A 19025-nucleotide genomic window follows, 5' to 3' on the forward strand; every position below is an offset into this window, starting at 1 on the left:
TAGAGAAAACATCTGCTTCTACACTTTGCAACTTCTTATTTGACCACCCTGAAAGAATTATAAGTCCCGAAATCGTAAACTTAGCAACATTGCACTTCGGCTCTAGGTGCGAGTAGCCAACTTTGAGTAGGTCCTTCCACTAGACGAAAAACGCTGCAGTGATAGGTTTTCAATTTAACACTTTCCATGAACTTAGAAACTATAAACCACTATTATAATACACGATCAAACAGAAATAATAAATTGGAAAAATAACCTTGAGGGATATTTACGATTCTGCTTGCTCGACTTGAAATTTGGGGGGTTTGAAACACTGAATAGAGTTTTTCTCCACCTGGAGGAAATTGCCATCAAGTGTGTCCAGAAAGAAGCAAATTTGTGAGGATTTTATGCGACATTTTTTTTACAATACCTTGCATAATATCTAACAGTTCTCAAAAACATATATTTTAGACGACTTGTAGAGAAAATGTGCTTGAAACATAAACGTCAACATGTTTTTAAGGGTATAACGTTATTAAGTGAACGTAGAGCAGTTGGTTAGGTGCTGCTATCCTTATTTTTCGTCAAGCGTGAAAGGTCGCAGGTTCAAATCCCACCTTCTCTTTTTTTTTTTGTTTGCTGAACAGATACCGTTGATATTAGAATATTTTAAAAAATGAATCCCACACACACTTGAGGGACGTCCCTTCTGCCCATATTTCCCCTTAGAAGTTGGAGATTTCCAGGATTTAAAGTTAAAACTTTTCTATTCAGTTATTGTTCATATGTTGTGTTAATTCACAAATCACATATATGTATTCAGGATGCAAAATGTAATGTTATTTAAGTTATGTATTGTTTGTTCTTCACTGACACCTAAAATATTGATTATTTGATTTCGATATACTAAAAAAAGACACACAGTTATGTTAAGTAGTGATGTAGTGCAGTACTGTAACGAAGGAGAGCGTTTAATGAGTTCAAATTGCTAAGATTGGTAATTTTATGTCCGTTCCTTCGTAATGACTGTTGTCAATCCCCTCACCACCATCTTACCATGTGCCTAAAACTAATAGTAAATCGCTAATTAACATAAGTAAATTGTTATTGCGACGAAGGCCGATTCAATAAGAAACTACTAATAAGTATTTATATAGTGAGTGACAAACAAAAAATTCAAAACCTCATAATGATCGTTAATTCCTCACTGCTTTGTATCTAAAATGTTTGTCTTTGAACAGAAAGTACGAGTATCAGATATAACAATCTTTCCGCACAAACTTTGCAATATTCGAAACCACCATTACGGACTTAGCTCTACATAACTTGATTCTGCGCATTACACGTGGCATGAGACTTCCTCCTATCATCGAAATAACTTTCTCTTACTATTTCCTTTCCTCTCGTGAAATACAGAGACCAATGTTAACTTCTTAGCATGGTGGATAAACTTTACATCCAACGATAAACTCCTGATAAAAAACCTGCCTAGGTAGAGAACCGAACCTACGACCTCCCTCGTGAAAATCAAGCACGCTACCTCTTCTCCAGATAGCTCATGTTAAAATTTGCTACCAGTTTGAAGAAGCCAATTCACACATAATGTGATATCTATAATTTCCTCATGGCAATTTTCATGAGGAAAGGAATTCAGATAAAATCGAGAAACGCTGAAAGGGAAAAATGATGAACATGTCTATTGGCGTTTTGTCATATTTTGTAAATTGTGTAAAGATTCCGTGTTTTGAACAAGCAATCGTTTAGTTTCGTAGTATTTTGTTCTTTGTTTAAAGTAGGAACAGGAGAGCGAAAAGGAGTCATTTGAACCAGACCCCGTTTGACAAGAAACTTCAGCTTCTTTCCACAGACTGTATGACAAGAGAGAGAAAAGGGATATTCAACGTATGAAATATAAAATATGTGTGAAATTAAAATAATGGAAACCTTGAAAGATAATACTAACGAACTTCAAACTATGAAAAACATATTTTCGTGGTGGAAAACTCCAAGTCATTTTCGAAATATGAACTTGATGATTTTCTTTATTATGAAGTGGAGATATGGGACGATGTGATCCCTCAGCAAGAAAATTTTAAGTAAGCTACCTCCAACTTTTTCAATGGTCATAATTACTAATTAGGGTCTGGAAGTTGATGAAAAATCAACTTTTTTTCTGACCCTTAAAAACAATGCTAAACCTGATATCATGTCAGTTTCCCTTCAGTTAGAGCCGGAAATATTATTTTTTTTGCATTTTTCAGCCTTATTTGGCTTTTAGTTTATTTGTCAGTATTTTTAACAGTTTTTGTTGCATTTTTACTTATTTTTGAGATTTATTTTTCTCCTCCCCTGTTGTTTCGTGTATTTTAAATGCATTTACTAGTAAAACTTACATATTTAGATTTCTTGACATGGTCCTTTTAGCAAATTCACCATGAATCGAAAATACGGTCAATGGAAAAGCATAATATTATTCTTAACTGAAATGTTTGGCAATGGATTAAAATACTTTGTGTGAAGATCTACTTTGAGGTTCTTTTTCTGGACACTATTATTGCTTTAATCTGTAGTTTTAAAGTAAAATTAGTCACAATATTAAATGCAATTACACTCTGGTGTACGCGAAGCAGAACTGTATTTTGGGATGCTACAGTATCATAGAAGGCCCACTTTGAAAGGAGATGAATTGGTTGATTTGGTGTTTTAAGTCAACTTTATGCATAGTAAGGCTAATCGGGGCTGGACCTACAGTTTAAAGTGGGATCCGAACCGAGTGCATAAAATAACGTGAACCGTGTAGTGTAGGGGGATCGTTTGCTTATGGAATGGAAGGTCATGGGTTCAAACCTACTTCTTTGCAAAATCTTTTGTGGGAAGTAAACGGCTTTGGACGAGAATGCTTATCTACGTTTCTTGGATATTTCCTTTGATATTTATGCGATTTATGTCCAGCATTTCTAGATGCAGAAAGTTGACATGTAAGTTCTTAATATGTGTTAACTTATAACAGCTGAATGAAAGGAAAAGTATTTCCTAAAATCCTGCCAATCACTGAAAGATTAAAAACATTAGTAGAAGCATTACTTGAGGCATGCACAGTGGCGACGATTATGGAGTGTGGAGGGGCAGATGACCCCGCACTATGCTAAACATTATCTACCAAGGAAAAGAAACTGTCCTTGCCCCCCCCTCTCCCCACCTTGCCCCATCAGTTTTGAAACCCAATCGCCGCCACTGAGCATGCATCACATAAATATTTACAGTAATATCATATAATATTATATTACGTTATTAAAACACTTCGTACTCGGTAAATAAAAAGGAAAAAAATAATAAGGAAAGGGTGGGATTTGAACCTACGATGTTTCGATCTTGACGAAAACAGTAAAAAAACGAAGTGCTGTCATCTAACCAACTACTCCAGGAGATTACTAACGGAAAACTCAGTAAAGCACGTTAATCTCAGTTGAAGCAACATTGTGCCGGATTTTCAAACTATTTTTCGCCAAGAACCAAGGAAAAGACACACTTTACAGAATCGTTTGGTGTTGTGCAAGGTATCTTTACTAAACATTTCGCAAAATAATCATAAATTTGCCTTCTTGCATTCAAATCTGACCGCAATTCCTTCCAGGTGCATGAGAACCTGTTCAGTGTTTCACAGTGTACATAAATTTTCCTATTTTCAAATTCAGAACGAAGAATCTTGAAATATTTTCAACATTCGTATTTCTACTTAACATTTTTTTGTCTTTTCATATATTTTATTACTGCTTTATTTTTATCTTTATTTTATGGAATGTGAAAGAATGAAAAAAAATCACAAGAGTGTTTTCATTCAGGAAGAAGAAATGTTGCAAAGTTGGCTACTCTTAGTTGGCTCTGGAGCGCTATGCTGCCAAATTTACGAATTCCGGACTTTGCAATTTTTCAGGGCGGTCAAATAAGATGTTATGAAGTGTACCTTTGAATTTTTGAAAAGTTCACCTTGAAAAGTGGGAATTATACTTGAATTTTATCATGGTCGTAGAGTGGAAAACCTGGAGTTTGAAACTTGTTGAAACTACTTAGCACAGTTAGAAGGTTCAGTAAGTATTATTTACTGGAGTAATATGAGTTGAAACTTAGATTATGTGAGCAGCCATTCATTGTTTATGGTCATCTCAGACACTGAGAACTGGCAAATTTCCATGCAAGGCTCAAAGGGGATTCATGTTTCAGACCAAATATTATGTGATCAAATGTGGGAACCATTTGGAAATGTTATTTATGGTAAGAGCCCTAAACCACTTTCCTGCCACTAGCAGCTTACAAGGTGTGGCAGGGAAGTAATGAGACTGATTGTTTTAAAGCATGAAATTAAAGTTTTATGCACATCACGTTTATCCCCTTCGAAATAGTTTCCTTGAGCAGTTGTACACAGGCGAAGGTGTTGTAATGCTGGCAGGCTTCTGCTGGAATGCTTTTCAGTTCCTTGGTTACACTCGCCTGGATGCAGTGGCCAGAGGGGTGACCCTCCTTCCCCCCAATGCCACTGATGCCATCACCCCCCTTGACATGATGTAAAACTATTTTCTATCATTTGTTTGCAGTGAAGTTTGAAAATGTAGACAGTAGATATTATTTTGCTCACAAGATAAATTATGAAGGATAAATTCTTAGAACATGAACAGCAGCTATTACATTCGTTCATCTTGTTGATGACCAGAAGTTGTGGCAAGTGTGTAGAAGATTCTCTAGAATTTTAGAAAGTTATTTCATAGGGGAGCTTCTTTATCTGTACCGTCGCTGCTGCTTTAGACAAGAAATCTGCAACTTGATGTCATCATCCACATTCTTTCCACACCTGCGTTGTAGGACAACAGGTCAAAGTTTAGGGAACAAATGTGAGTTTTATTGCTTCGGCGGAAGGAGGAATGTATGTTAGGCACTATGAATATTGTGCATTTTTTTCTTGTGACGTAAATATTTGTATCATCAAAAGCACTATGGAGTGCGTAGCAATGGATGATGTCAGCAGCAGCCAATTGTAGGTCTTTTCTATTTTTACGGTGGCTGGCCCTCATGTTGGAAAGGGAAGTGTGGGCCGGGGAATACACCACAGGCCATCCAGACAACAGCGGTTGCGCTGAAAGTTACGACGCGGTGGGAGGAAGTACTACATGACCCTCATTGTACAGGCTGCTGCGTTTCTTATAGGGCTGGATTGGCCGCTTCCCTTGCCAGCATGAGTATCAGCTGCTGTAAGAGTAGAAAAGACCTTTAACACTTTAAGAGATGTTTTGTATGATATTTTTTATATTTTATACAGGGTCATCCGTTTGGGATGTCAGAAAAGTATAACGCTGTAGCTTTTATGTTAATGTATATGTATCGATGCAATTTGCGGTAATGTACATGGCAAAGATGGGAGTTTGCAACAATGACTTCCGCGAGACAACGCAGCAGTAGTTCATAGTGCAATCAGCAGATGGCATGTATAGAGGCGGTACATGTGCGCTCAGTGTTCAGTGTTGATACAGAGTGGAGTGAAGATGGTCGTTACACCACAACAACGCGCTCAGTGTGTCGTGTGGTATGCCAAATTTTCGAGTGTAGTAGAGACCCAGCGAGCTATCAAACGGAGGATGATTACAGCTGCCTTTCAGCAAATCACTCCAGAAATGCTGCATGCCACGTGGCGCGCTATGGATTCCCGGTATGATTTGTGCCGCATGCGCGATGGTGGACATGTTGAGTGCTAATGTGCTGTGACATAAACTCCCGACTCTCCTACACATGTCTGTACCGTTTACAACCAATAAATGTTCATAGTTTCTAGTTAATAGCGTTTTACTTTTCTGACATCCCGAACGGATGACCCTGTATTAATTTAATGGCATCCTCCCACAATTTACCTTCAGTTAATATTGTAAAACTTTTGAAAAAATTGATATAGCCTACAAAGCCCCCCCTCCCCTGGTAACCCGTGAGCCCCTGGAAATCAATTCTAGCTACAGATGTTATCCAAACTGCTAAAATAGTTTCCCTTCAAGTGGTTTTTGAACCCTGGAAATAGAAAGAAATCACAGGGACTGAGATCCAGTGAATAAGGGGACTGGGGAACCACTGGAATGCTTTTTTCTGCCAAAAATTCATTGATGAAGATTTCCAAGTGAGTGACGTGGGGCGTTGTGGTGCAGCATCCAAGTGTGTGCAATGCCCAAATCCTGGCTTAAAATCTGATGGATGGTACAACGATTCAGATTTACCTTACTACTAGTTATTCTCAATGCCAATCAATGGTCTGACCTCACAAGAGTCCTCACTCTTTCCACATCGTCATCCATTCTTGAGATTGAAGGTCTTCCCACACGACTTGAACTTTCTTGGTCCTCTAAAAAGGCATTGTTCCCTGGATAGGGAATGTTCTCCATAAGCCATCTGTAACATTTTGTAAGTCACAGTAGTGGATTCACAGAGTTTTACACAAAATTTCATGGAACAGTGTTGCTCAAAATTTTGCGCAGCAATGGCAGCAGGTTGAAACTCATACTGAGATTTGGGGACATGTTTATCTAACAGCCATGTGAAGCGGAAGGCAGCAGCATTGTCAGTTCATGTGTTGTGTTGCCAGTCTCATTACTTTTCTGCCACATGACATAATAGCAGCAGCAATCCATACCCAAAACAGGGTAAAAGAATATCTGCTATTGAACACATATGAACATAGGAGAAGAGAAACACCATTCTCCTAATAATATGCAGTAAGTAATTACAGACAGAAATAGAAAACAAGCCATGTAAAGAATGCATGTGTATTATGATTAGTTTGAAATTAAAGAATAAGATCTTGGGCCTTTAGCAGATGAGAGCCTTTTGCAGATCAGTACTTTCCAAGTGCATGCTTTTCAGACTTGTCACGAAGCACACAAAAAATCGTAACCCGAGAACTATTTGGAAATATATTTTATAAATTTTATAATGTATGTTTGTAATACGAGGAGGTGTCAAAAATTAATGCCTGTTGAGGTATAATTTGTTTAATAATGGAAAGATTGAAACAATTTACATACATATAGTTTGCCTGTAGTGTCCTCTACTCAAATTACCCTTCCACACAGTTGCCACCACGATTCATGCATTTAAGCCAGCGTTTTATCCAGCCCTCAAAACCAGTGTGGAAAAATTCCACAAAACACTCCCTGCCCCACCATTTAGAGCTGTTTTAACCTCCTGTAGGTCATCGAATCTCACGCCACGAGGCTCAGACTTTATGGTATCCCAAACTCTCAATCATTGCATGTGCTGACCCATAGGGCATGTGCACTGCATCAGAAATTTCCTGGATGGTGATGCGTCTATCCTCTCGAATGAGCTAATCATTCCTGTGGCGGTTGTCGTCGGTCAACGACATTGATGGCCTGCCACTCCTTGCCATGTCCACACTTTCGGTTTCTCCCACTTTGAACTTAACCACTTAAGTCTGAGCTAAGTCTGTGCTTTGTGACATGAGATTCGATGACCTACAGGAAGTTAAAACAGCTGTGAACAGTGGGGCAGGGAGTGTTCTGTGGAATTTTTCCAAACTGGTTTTGAGGGCTGGATAAAATGCTGGCTCAAATGCATGAATCGTGATGGCAACTGTGTGGAAGGGTAACTCTGAGTAGAGGACACTACAGGCAAACTATATGTATGTTCATTGTTCCAGTCTTTCCATTATTAAACAAATTATACCTCAACACGCATTACTTTTTGATACCCCCCTCATACATAGTTTGAGGGAACTATTAGGAAAATAAAGAACATAAGCAGGATTCTCTTGAACATTTAATACTGTCATAAATAATATCTGTATTAATAGCAATGTTTGGACATGCACATCATTGTAAAACTTACACAGTAAATGTGCATTTAGGGTTGCTACTAAGCATAATCAGACAAGAGTACTCAACACCTGGCATTAGTATCCTCAGAGCCCTGCACACTGGACCAGTTTCGCTTACTATGCCTGCCTGGTCACTGGGCCAAGTTTTCCTTCTCTTCCCACCTAGCGAGTCAGCATGTTAGAACTGTGTGTTTAGGTTTTGAAGCTCCAAGCATTGAAAGCCCTAACTGGCAGGTCTTGAAAGTTTCCAAAGACCCAGCTGGCTTATCTACATCGAACTCTCTTTCCTGTCTTGCACCGTCTCCAGATGCATGAGTCATGCAGTCACTGTTGCCAACTTTTAGATTGTAAACTGCGTAAGGCAATGTTATCACTACACAATCAAGAGGTCAGATTAGAAAATAATATTGTAGTAGTCAAGAGGATTTCATCTCAGGAAATGAGTAAAAGATAATGTCTTTTACAACAAGTTTTAATGTTTTATTTGTATAATCAGTGCCTGAATATTTTAAATTCCGTAGCAGTATTTTAATTAAGTTCTTCTTGTCATAGGCATAGTTTACGTCAAATTTGAGCCCCCCCTGCCCTACTCCTTTACACAGTTTTTGAAGATGACGTCATTCACTATATTATTTTCTGTTTAAAGTCAACTTTATACTCAATAAGGTGTGGATCAGTTGGCATAACTTTGTGGGGACAAAGGGGAGCATTTGCCCTCCCCAAATTTTCATGTTTATTAAAACTTGTAAGTTAATGGAATTTTTGTTAACACCCTGGGCCTCAGGAACAAATAAATCGCGTACTTACAAACATATATTTTAGGCCCCTTAAAACAAATTTGGAGAATATATGGTCGTCTCTTTGACATAACGAATGGAAAAAATGTTAATTTGAGAAGTTAAGCAAAGTACATTGACAGTGGTGCTCGCATCAGACTGACGGGTCTCATGTGACTTCTTAGTTCTCCTGTAACTACTGAGTAAAGAGAAAAACCTTCCAGGCTTTGAGGCCTGTGGATTCTTGTTCAGGGAAGCTCGCTTATGCAATGTGCAACACCTTGCTTGACGTGCATGTTGCATATTATTTTAGGCTCGACTCCTTGTAGACATGTTTTCTTCGGCTGTCATGCAGGTTTCTGGGTATACTGAGTGCATTTCTAGCTGGTGTCACTAAGTGATGCTAGCAAGAAGAAACGAATGAGCATCAGATACACTGCATGTTGCCAAACATACTGTAAAGAGAGAGAGAGAGCCTGAGTGTCGAGCTTTAAGGTACAATATAAGTCAAGAGAACCTAATCATGGGGAAAAAAGTACACAAAGCACCAAAAGTAGTACGCAAAAAACACAACTCGCAACATTGCTTCTGGAAAATGATGTTAGATGTGACCCCTACAACTTTTACTTTGCAACTGAGGTTGTTGACACCCATAGAGGCACACACCCCAAAAGATGATTGGTGGACAGCCATAGCTATATAGGTCAGCTGACAGTTGAGCCTGCGATCAGTATAGTGAATATACTAAAATACAGTGTAAATGTAGGCATTTATTTCATTGTTCAGGGTGATCCTTCCACGTAGTATACCCAATTATCAACCTCACTTTCACGTAGTACACCCTGGACTGCATTTTGCAGACGAACGAGGCTCTGGTGACTGGCCCTGGCCAGTATAATTCTGTGTGTTGTCCTGTGTCATGTCATTATGTGTGCTGACTGCCTGTTTACAGCCTTAGCTTTTAACCGAAGTCAGAATATTTTAATATTTTAGTTATGACACGACAGTACAGTTATGTTTATTTTAGTTCTATTAACCTAAGTCACAATATTTTAGTCTTCCAACGTTACAGTTATGTTATTAGTTACATTTTAGTTTCAGTAAGGGGCTGGACTCCATATGAAGTGACGGGTGCAAAATAGCCTAAGTGCTGACGCACTCAAAATTTTGAATTCGAAAAAATTTTAAAAAAAATGTCATTGTTCAACCCTCCAAAAACAACTTTTGCTATAAGTAGAATAAAAATGAGCTAAATTGTTTTGGAATGCTTTGGAAATTTATTTTTAAAAACTTTTAAAAGCCTGGAAAGAGGTGAGAGAAATTGTTTTAGGAAAGTGAATGAGAATCCCCATCTCTTTTTTGAGTACTGTAAGACCTGATTGTTTTTTCGTAGTTGTAACACTTAAGGGAACTAAGTGTGTAATGTTCGTCTTTTGCAGGAATGGTGCTTCAGAGTTCCCAGTGTGCAATACAAGTGACCATAGTACTGGAGACAAAAGGCTAACCCGGTGGTTCGGATCCTACTTTGAACTGTGTGTGTCCAGTCCCAATTAGCCTTCCTGTGCATAAATTGGACTTAAAACTCAAACGCGTAACTGAAAGCACTGGGAAGGTAAACTTAACTGAAACTACAGCAGACATGGACTTACCTGAAACTACTACTACCATGAAGCTGACCGAATGTACTGGCGACTTAAACCAAACTAAAATTTCTGGTGATATGAAGCTGATTGAAAGCACTGGAGATATGAATCTAACCGAAACTACTGGCGGCATGAACCCAACTGAAAGTACTGGAGATATTGAAACAATGGAAGAGAAAAATGTACCTGAAACCACTGAAGACGTGAACCTAACTGAAAGCATAAATGAAGAAGATATAAAACTGCCAATTCATTTCATCAAAGTTGAGCCTGGATTATTTGACGACTATGATGACGCAAATGCAGAACTTGCCACTTACAAAGAAGAGACAAGTCAGGAAGAAACTACAGACAACAATCAGGTAGTGAACACAGAGGAATTTCCCGTGATGATTAAAACTGAAGTAGATATAGATTTTGAAGACTATTTTGAACATAAGGAATTGCAAATGCTGAATTCTGATGACAAGGAAGAAACAACAGAACTGTTTGTGCCACTCAAGCGGTGTTGTAAATGTGAATATTGTTTCGAGAGTTTTAAGACTAACACTAGCTTATACAAACATAAATGTACTAAATTTCTCAAGTGCCATTTGTGTGGAGCGAAGATCCAACAATACAAGACAATGAAACACCATATTCTTAATCATGGCGGAACTATGTCATATAGCTGTGGCCTCTGCAGTGAAACTTTCTCGTGGTTATATAATTTGGAAATTCACATCAAAACGCATGAAACAGTCTACAAACCGTACATGTGTTGTCTTTGTAATTCAAGATTTGTAAGTGTTTCCATCCTACAAAGACACACTATTCTTGTCCATGAATATGAACTGCGTGCGGGAAAGTTGAGCAATTTAGGTAGTGATACAATGACGGAAAATGATGGCTCATCAAAATTTCGTCGGACAGTGAGGAAACTCCTAGCCAATGGGAAGGACTCTTTCAAATGCTCCGCTTGCAATAAGGAGTTTCAGAATTACCTCATATACTCTTGGCATCTAAGGATGTGTAATGAATTAGGTCCCAGTAGTGATGACAAAGAATGTAAAGATTGTTGATTCGTTTTAGACTTTTTACCACATATTTTACGTTTTGTATTTTAGAATTTAGTTAGAATAATTTTTAATTTAAAAATGTAAAAAGGTGACGGCAAATTGAAATCCTGGTGTCATCTTATTCATATCTAATTACACTTGGGAACAACCATTTTGTAACACTAACTCAATATATGTGTCTTACTAATTCGAATGCACCGATTTCAAATATGAAAATGAAAATCATTGCAAACTCATCATTTCTTAGCTACGCATGATGTCACTTTAAGCTGAGAACACTGACCGGGGAATAGTGTTTGTGAAATCTTCATACCAGTGGTAACACTGCTTTACATTTTTGCTTAATGTATTCACTGAGCCCAATTTTAGCCTCTGCATAGTAGACCTGGTTCTAGAATCACATGAAATTGAGGTAGTAAAAGTTGATTCATTTGAACTTTTCCAGTGTCTGGCGAGTGTGTCCTATTCCCTTCTCATTTGCTATTCATATGTACATTTGAAAGTTGTGCCATTTACTTCCCAATATCCTGGCCTGTGAGTCTTGCCATTGCCACTGCTAAAACTAAACTCCATTCTCAACAACCCTCTAAGAACCAAGGCCTGTTAGAATGGCTTTTCCATTGGATGACGTGTGGTCAGCGCATAGGGTCCCACGGTTTTCCAGCTTCAGAGACCAGAGCCTGCTACTTCTTTTCAAGTAGCTCCCCAATTGTTCTCACAACCCAGGGTAAATGCAGAAATTTTGGTGCTCCCACCAGGAATCCAAATTGTTTGAGTTATGTTCTAAGTCCACTTTATGCACAGTAAGGCTAATTGGAACTGAACCTACAGTTTAAATGGGAACCGAAACACCTGTGCCTCCACTGGGTATCGAACCCGGGACCCCTTGATTACAAGGAAGCATTGATACCACTGCACCATTGGGGAAACCCCCCACAGGGATTCAAACCCGTGCCCACTTGCACCAAAGATGAGAGCACTTACCATTTGGCTATGCAGAAGCCCCCTTGCCACTGCTGGTATGAGAATTTTCACAAGTTTTCATTATCTTTGACATAAGTACATTTTCGACGAAAAAGCATTGAAAATATTTTGATTTCTTAATAGTAGAAAGTGACATCTATTTTTTTTATCCTTGAGGCGTTAATATGTTGAACATATCAACAAATAGGATGAAATAATGTATTTTTTGAATGAGAATTTTGATTCGCATGAAGTGTTAAATATATTTTGTTTAAAAAGAAAATTAAGTATTATGTGAAGTGGTTACCAGGAACAATTTAGTGGAAGTGAATATAAAAAGAATTCGAAAAATGTGCTAATTCTAACAATGATGAGGTGGTATTTTATTTGTGTGTATGCAAAGTGCATTTTGATCTGATAGTACTTATAGATAAGGGAGGGGGTGGATGAATCTCTCTTGTAATGTGGTGTGAAGCATTCATAATTTTAGGAGAGGTGGTATTTTTGCTTTGATCTAAGGGTAGCAAAGTTTTAAATCCAGCACTGTGTACTCATGCATTGGTTGAGTTGTCTGTACCATGGGATCCATGAGTATTACCGTGCAAATTGTACATCATCATGTTCGTGCACTTTATTTGACCAAATAAGAGCTTCTTCAAAAATTAAAAGAAATCTCAAAAAGCTGTTGACAACTTCTGCACCAGCATTCATAAAAATCTATCACTTAAAAACACATAGGATGTGAGAGAAAATTTAATGAAAATAGTCATGGACAATTTGTACTGTAATACTCATGGATCCCATTGTACATGTAAGAGGTGGTGAATTTATTCCAAGTCCAGTTGTAGTTGTTTATGACAGTATTGACATTGTGCACTGTTTCGTAACAACAATATGGCAGTATCTAGGATTCATGACTGTGGAAATCATGGGTGCAAATTATAACCCAAGCAGAAGAATTTATATACAGCACGCTACGACATCAGGAATACCAGATTGGAATTAGCCAAAAGTAGCAGAAAAGCAAAGTAAAATAAACCAATAAAATCAAAGTAGAATCTACCATAAAAAAAATAATAATAATACTGTGGAATTACTTTGAAAATTCATTCTGTTCAAGTACAAAAGACAATCATTGCTGCATAATGACAAATTGTAATAATTTGTAATAATTACTTATGCACAGATAACATAATTGGGAGGATTTACAGTTTAAAGTGGAATCTGAATCACTATATTCCTCCACTGGGTATCGAACCCAGAACCCCTTGATTACCCACTGTTACTACAATGCCATTAGGACTGAATTTGTAATGTACACCTTTTTTTTTATTCAACATAAGATTCTCTTGCACAGAATCTCTCTCTCTCTCTCTCTCTAACACTAAAAATTGTAGTATTCACAATTCCAAGATTCTGTAATCATGCTTAGGTTTTTCTTGATCAAAATGTTCAGGTGTTCATTTCTACAGGCAAAACAGTAATAAAAAAAAACACTCATTTGTAGTCTACAGAGACGATTTATGTAGTCTACAGAGATGATTTATTTTCTACCAGAATGGTTGCAGTGGGTCATACCAAAAGTAATGAGCAACATTTTTGTCAAAATCATAATGTTGTGTTATTGGGAAACCAAGTACATAACCTTAATCTACAGTCTTTTGTTGACTTTTCCACATAATTTTCACTTCTTTGTAAACATCCACCCCCATGTTCTGGAATTTTTAATATACCCCTGCGATAGAACTCCGTTCTACCCTGCCAAAGACACTGATACACTAGTTCCTGAATTGCCTCCATTATGTCATAACTAGGCAAAGGATCATCCTAGATATATATGCTATTTAGAGATCTTTGCATTTCATGTACCTCCTACTGATATTCTACAGGACCTAAAATGCCTAAATAAACCATAATACATATAAATGCCTAAAAACCCTGTTTGTAGCAGAAGAACAACTTTTAAACCTTATTCATAAGTTTAAAAATAACTTTTATTAAGAACAACCCTTAGTTTCCAACACAAAGATGTTTTTGTGGAATCCTAACTACAAAATCATTCAGTTGTTAAAGCACGGCTGGCATTATTGCCTTCCTCCAACAGTGTGAGAGCACGGAAAGATTCCAAGAAAGTGCTTGTCTGATTGGCTGTTTTGAGCATCTGCTGTGACGAATAGGAAAGGCAACCCCGCAAGTGACCAATCACGTTGCTAATTTCCTCCATTGACACACAACAGTCTAGGTGAAAGGGGAGGTTCGCGCCGGAAACTACAACTGCCCTAGTATAGTGGCTATTCATCAAGGGGAGAAGATCTTTGTGAACTTTCTTTCGGTCTTGGATTTTTTGTTTTGAGTCCACCTGATGTACTGATAGGCTAATTGGGGCTGAACCTACAGTTTAAAGAGGAATGCCTCTCGACTGGGTATCAAACCCAGGACCCCTTGATTACAAGGTGATGATGTTTCCACCATGTCATCAGGGAGGCTCAAACCTGCCTTGGGAATAAGCAGCAGTTACAATTATGAAGTCTTGGGAATAAGCAGCAGTTATATTTATGAAGTTTGCACCAATAACGTCCTGCGGCGTGGAGAGGAGTTTCTTTATGTTCTAGCACCTACTCAAGGACAACCAGGAAGAAATTCACCATGGAGATCATTGAAAAGCATGTAGTGGTGCAGTGCTTCAAAATATGATTAAAGTTTTTTGTGTTGGACAATTAAAGAATAGAATTCATTATGATGAAAATGGTGTCTTTTTGTATGCAAATTGCATGTAAAACAAATTATTTCATAAAATTATTATTAATTAATAATTATACCTGTTAATTTATTCACCTAAAGTCCTAATATGGAGTTTATAAAGTTCTATATCCCTTTTTTAGCACCTAAGAATCTGTTTCCTAGTCATACCCTTGGCTTCACATCTGATCTTTTACAGATCCAAACAGATGGTAATCTGATGGTGCCAGGTCAGGGCTGTATGAGGGGCATGGAAGGACTTCCCACCCCCATTTTGTCAATTCCTCAAATGTGAGGCGAACTAAGTAGGGCTGATCATTGTCATGCTGGAGGAAATTCTTTCTTCCAGGACATGTACAGTGTTTGGACATAACAAGCAGCATGAATTGTTTGATCAAGTTTAAGAAATTCTCCCCAACTCTGTCCTTGTTGCATTCAGTTGATGCTGTTCAAAGGCTTCTAAACACTGCTAGTACTCATTACACATTTCTATAGCACCATTATAACACCATTCAGCCTTGTTTCCATGATATGAAAAACTCAATATGCTGGCCAAGAGAGCATATTGAGTTTTTCATTTCTATAGGCATGCTGAAGTGTCTGGTGAATTTCTTCAGTGGGATTTCCTCTATAACGAGAAGTTCAATAACAGCACGCTGGCAAAATGAAGTATCATTGTCCACCATATTGTTTGGAGTAATACTGGTCATGTTAATCAAGCTACTGTTGTCTTACAACACTCGAAGAACAGATTACCCTACCTACTATACAATGCTGTTACAGCATTAAATGATCATTACTTTTGTTATGACCCTTGTATTACTTTTGCAAGAATTTAATATATTGTCTTTCTTTTGTGTCCAGTTATGTCCTCTTGAACATTCAAAGTTAATTTTTTTTAAAAAAATATATAATTATTTCTAGTGGCCGCGGTGGCTCAGTCGGTAACGCGTCTGACTACCATGCTAAAGGTCCCGGGTTCGATCCCCGGCCGGTTCAAATCCGGGAACTTTTCTAACGTTGGAAGCGGCACCGGCGCCCACCCAGCGTCGAATAACATGGGTACCTGGGGGAAACCCTGGGGGGTAAAGGCGGTCAGGGGCGTGATGCTGATCACATCACCCCCACTCACGACCGGATCAAGAAAGTGTGGGGCGTTACCCCCACACCCCCTATACGCCTTCATGGCGTGGTGCTATGCACAGGGGAACACTTTACCTTTTTTTTTTTAATAATTATTTCTGAGCAATTATGTCTCAAAATGTATTGTTCTATCTGCAATGAAGTTACATAAGATATGCAAAAATGCCAATAAGCCCTAACTAGATAATGTGGTGCTATGTGTCAATTTTGTGAATTACATTGTATTCAGCATTCTTGAATTAGTAAATAACGCATATGTTCTTCCCTGTTACAGAAAAGTTTAAAATTGTTTTCTAGTGTCATTAGAACACTATCCATATATTTTTCTGAAATATATTGTAAGGTACTTGAACAAATTAGCAATAAAAATGTTTTTATTTTTCAAATTAATTACAAATGAAATTATATGTGTTACAGGGACAGTTTATTTTGTTAATATGTTCCAAGTTTCATTTCTAGAAAAATAGATGACAAAATGTGAAGTTATAGTGGTTGTATTACCAGGTGTGCCGGTTAATAATTCTTAATTGATCCGAAAGAAAACAAGTGTATCTGGGGAGAAAGGTAACAAATGCTTTATTCAAAGTATGCACCATCCCTAGCTATACATTGTTTTCATCTGTCCATCAAATTGTGGATGCCCTTCCAGAAAAATCGTTCACATTTTGAGGTGATCCAGTCAGCAAGCCATTGTTCGACATCTTCGTATATGTTGAAGTGTTGCTGGGAAAGTGAGTGAGACATCGATGAAAGCAAGTGGTAGTCTGAAGGGAATAAGTCTGGTGAGTATGGCAGGTGGGGCAAGAATTCCCAGCCAAGTGCAGAAATGGTGTCTCTGACACCTTTCGCTGTGTGTGATGAGGCATTGTCGTGCTGCAAAATCACTTTTCCATGTCTTGTCGCCCAATCTGGGCACTTTTCAATCAATTCATGGTTCAAATTGACGAGTTGTTGACGGTAGTGAAAGGCATTCACTGTTTTACCTGGTTTCAGAAGCTCACACCCTTCTGGTCCCACCAAATGCACAGCATTGATTTCCTTCCAAAGCGATTTGGTTTTGCGGTCGATGTTGAAGGTTATCCTGGGTCAACCCATGACTTTTTGCATTTTGGGTTCTTGAAGTAGATCAATTTTTCGTCCCCAGTCACTATCTGATGCAAGAAAGACTTTCTTTCATGCCGAGAAAGCAACACTTCACACACCGTTTTTCACTTTTCCATTTGTCTGTCGTTCAGATGATGCCCATTTTCCTGCCTTCTGGATCTTTCCCATGGCATGAAGACGATCAGATATTGTTTGGCAACCAACATTTAACTTCTCTGCCAGTTGCTGTTGCGTTTGTGTATTGTCTTCATCCAACAGTGCTTGCAATTCAGCATCTTGGAATTTTTTCTGCTGGCCCGGGCAATCTTTGTCTTTCAAGTCAAAATCTCACTTTTGAATCGTCGAAACCAATGCACACATATGTCTTGCGTTAGGACATTGCCACCGTATGTTTCCACAAGGATACGATGGCTTTCACTCGCGTTTTTCTTTTGATTTAACAAGAAAAGCACATGCTCCTTATTTGGTTTGCAGGTCAACATGTTTCCCACAGAAACACAATATCACAATCACTCGCACTCGGTTGCACATCCACGGCGTTTTGACAGGTACTGTCCTGGCAACACACTGACGTTACAGTTGAGACTGTGCATCAACCCTTGCTTCCAGCGCCATCGAGCAACGAAATTAAGAATTATTAACCGGCACACCTGGTACTGATCTACAAAAACATTCTGAATGGAACAACGCTTGAAGGTGGTGAAGTTTTGTAGAATCAATTTTCAACCTATACATATATTTGTATATACCAACAATCCAGGCTGTTTGGGAAAAAGCACAATCAAGAAATGCAATTTTACAGCAGTCATTTTTTTAAAGTCCATTCTTTTAATAGAAAACATTGCAAACATGATATACATATTGAATGATCACTGTTTAGAATATTTACAATGCCTAGTACAAAATTGTACTGATAATATTTTCTTTAGTTGATTCAGTGTGACAGATGAGAGCAACAGAAAATTGCAATTTGTGACTTAAGTGCCTTTTACCGAATACCCTAGAAATATAGTCTATGATTTTCTTGGTTATGTGAAATTACGTCTTGTAACAAATGTAGAACTGATATGAATGTGGAATTGATATGCAGCAAGTGATTTATTTTAAATGTAAATACATTAATTAATCTCATTACTGTTCTGTAGCTACGATGATGAGCTAACAGAGTATAAATATAATTTTTATGTTAAATGGTTACGGTTAAAATTGATTTTTTTTTTAATGTAGGGGACTTTTCTCATACTTAGATTATGGAACACTTTAACTAATAAGAAAGACTTTGTGAAAATAAACTGTTGAAGTTTGCAGTGAACTGAATTGTTGTTTTAAGTTCACTTATGCACAGATAGACTAATTGGGACTAGACCTACAGTTTAAAGAATCTGAACCACTGTTCAATGTGCTTCCACTAGGTAATAAACCCGGGACCCCTTAAAGGCGATTACATTACCATTATGCCATTGGAGAAAGTTTGCACGACTTGCACCCAAGGGGATAATGGTTTTTGGGTCTGGAGGGCCGCCGAAGTCCAAAACGGGAGTGTTTCTGTTTGCTATTTTTTAAACAATACCCAAAATATTTTTTTGGATGTCGTGTATGTATACAGGGTGACTGGTAATTCGATGTATTCCCTGAAAGGGGTTAAAGTAGAGACAATTTGCAATAAATTTGACCATATGATACCCCGTCCGAAAATTAGTAGTTTTCGAGATAATCGAATTTCAATTGTTTTTTTAAAAAATGACAATTT

General features: G+C 37.9%; 1 protein-coding gene across 3 annotated transcripts in view; it reads left to right on the forward strand.

Annotated features, from left to right (window-relative positions):
• Window positions 1-16109, forward strand: part of LOC146000478 (uncharacterized) — a 31906-nt gene extending 15797 nt beyond the window's left edge. For all 3 annotated transcript variants that reach the window (XM_083138154.1, XM_083138156.1, XM_083138157.1), the window contains exon 2: window positions 10065-16109. In XM_083138154.1, the coding sequence (XP_082994280.1) occupies window positions 10265-11329 (1065 nt within the window). In that variant the 5' untranslated portion in view covers window positions 10065-10264 and the 3' untranslated portion in view covers window positions 11330-16109. The remainder of the gene's footprint in view (window positions 1-10064) is intronic.
• Window positions 16110-19025: the final 2916 nt, after the last annotated feature.

The sequence above is a fragment of the Lepisma saccharinum genome, chromosome 16, assembly GCF_977018435.1.
Source record: "Lepisma saccharinum chromosome 16, izLepSacc3.1, whole genome shotgun sequence".
NCBI classification, from domain to species: domain Eukaryota; kingdom Metazoa; phylum Arthropoda; class Insecta; order Zygentoma; family Lepismatidae; genus Lepisma; species Lepisma saccharinum.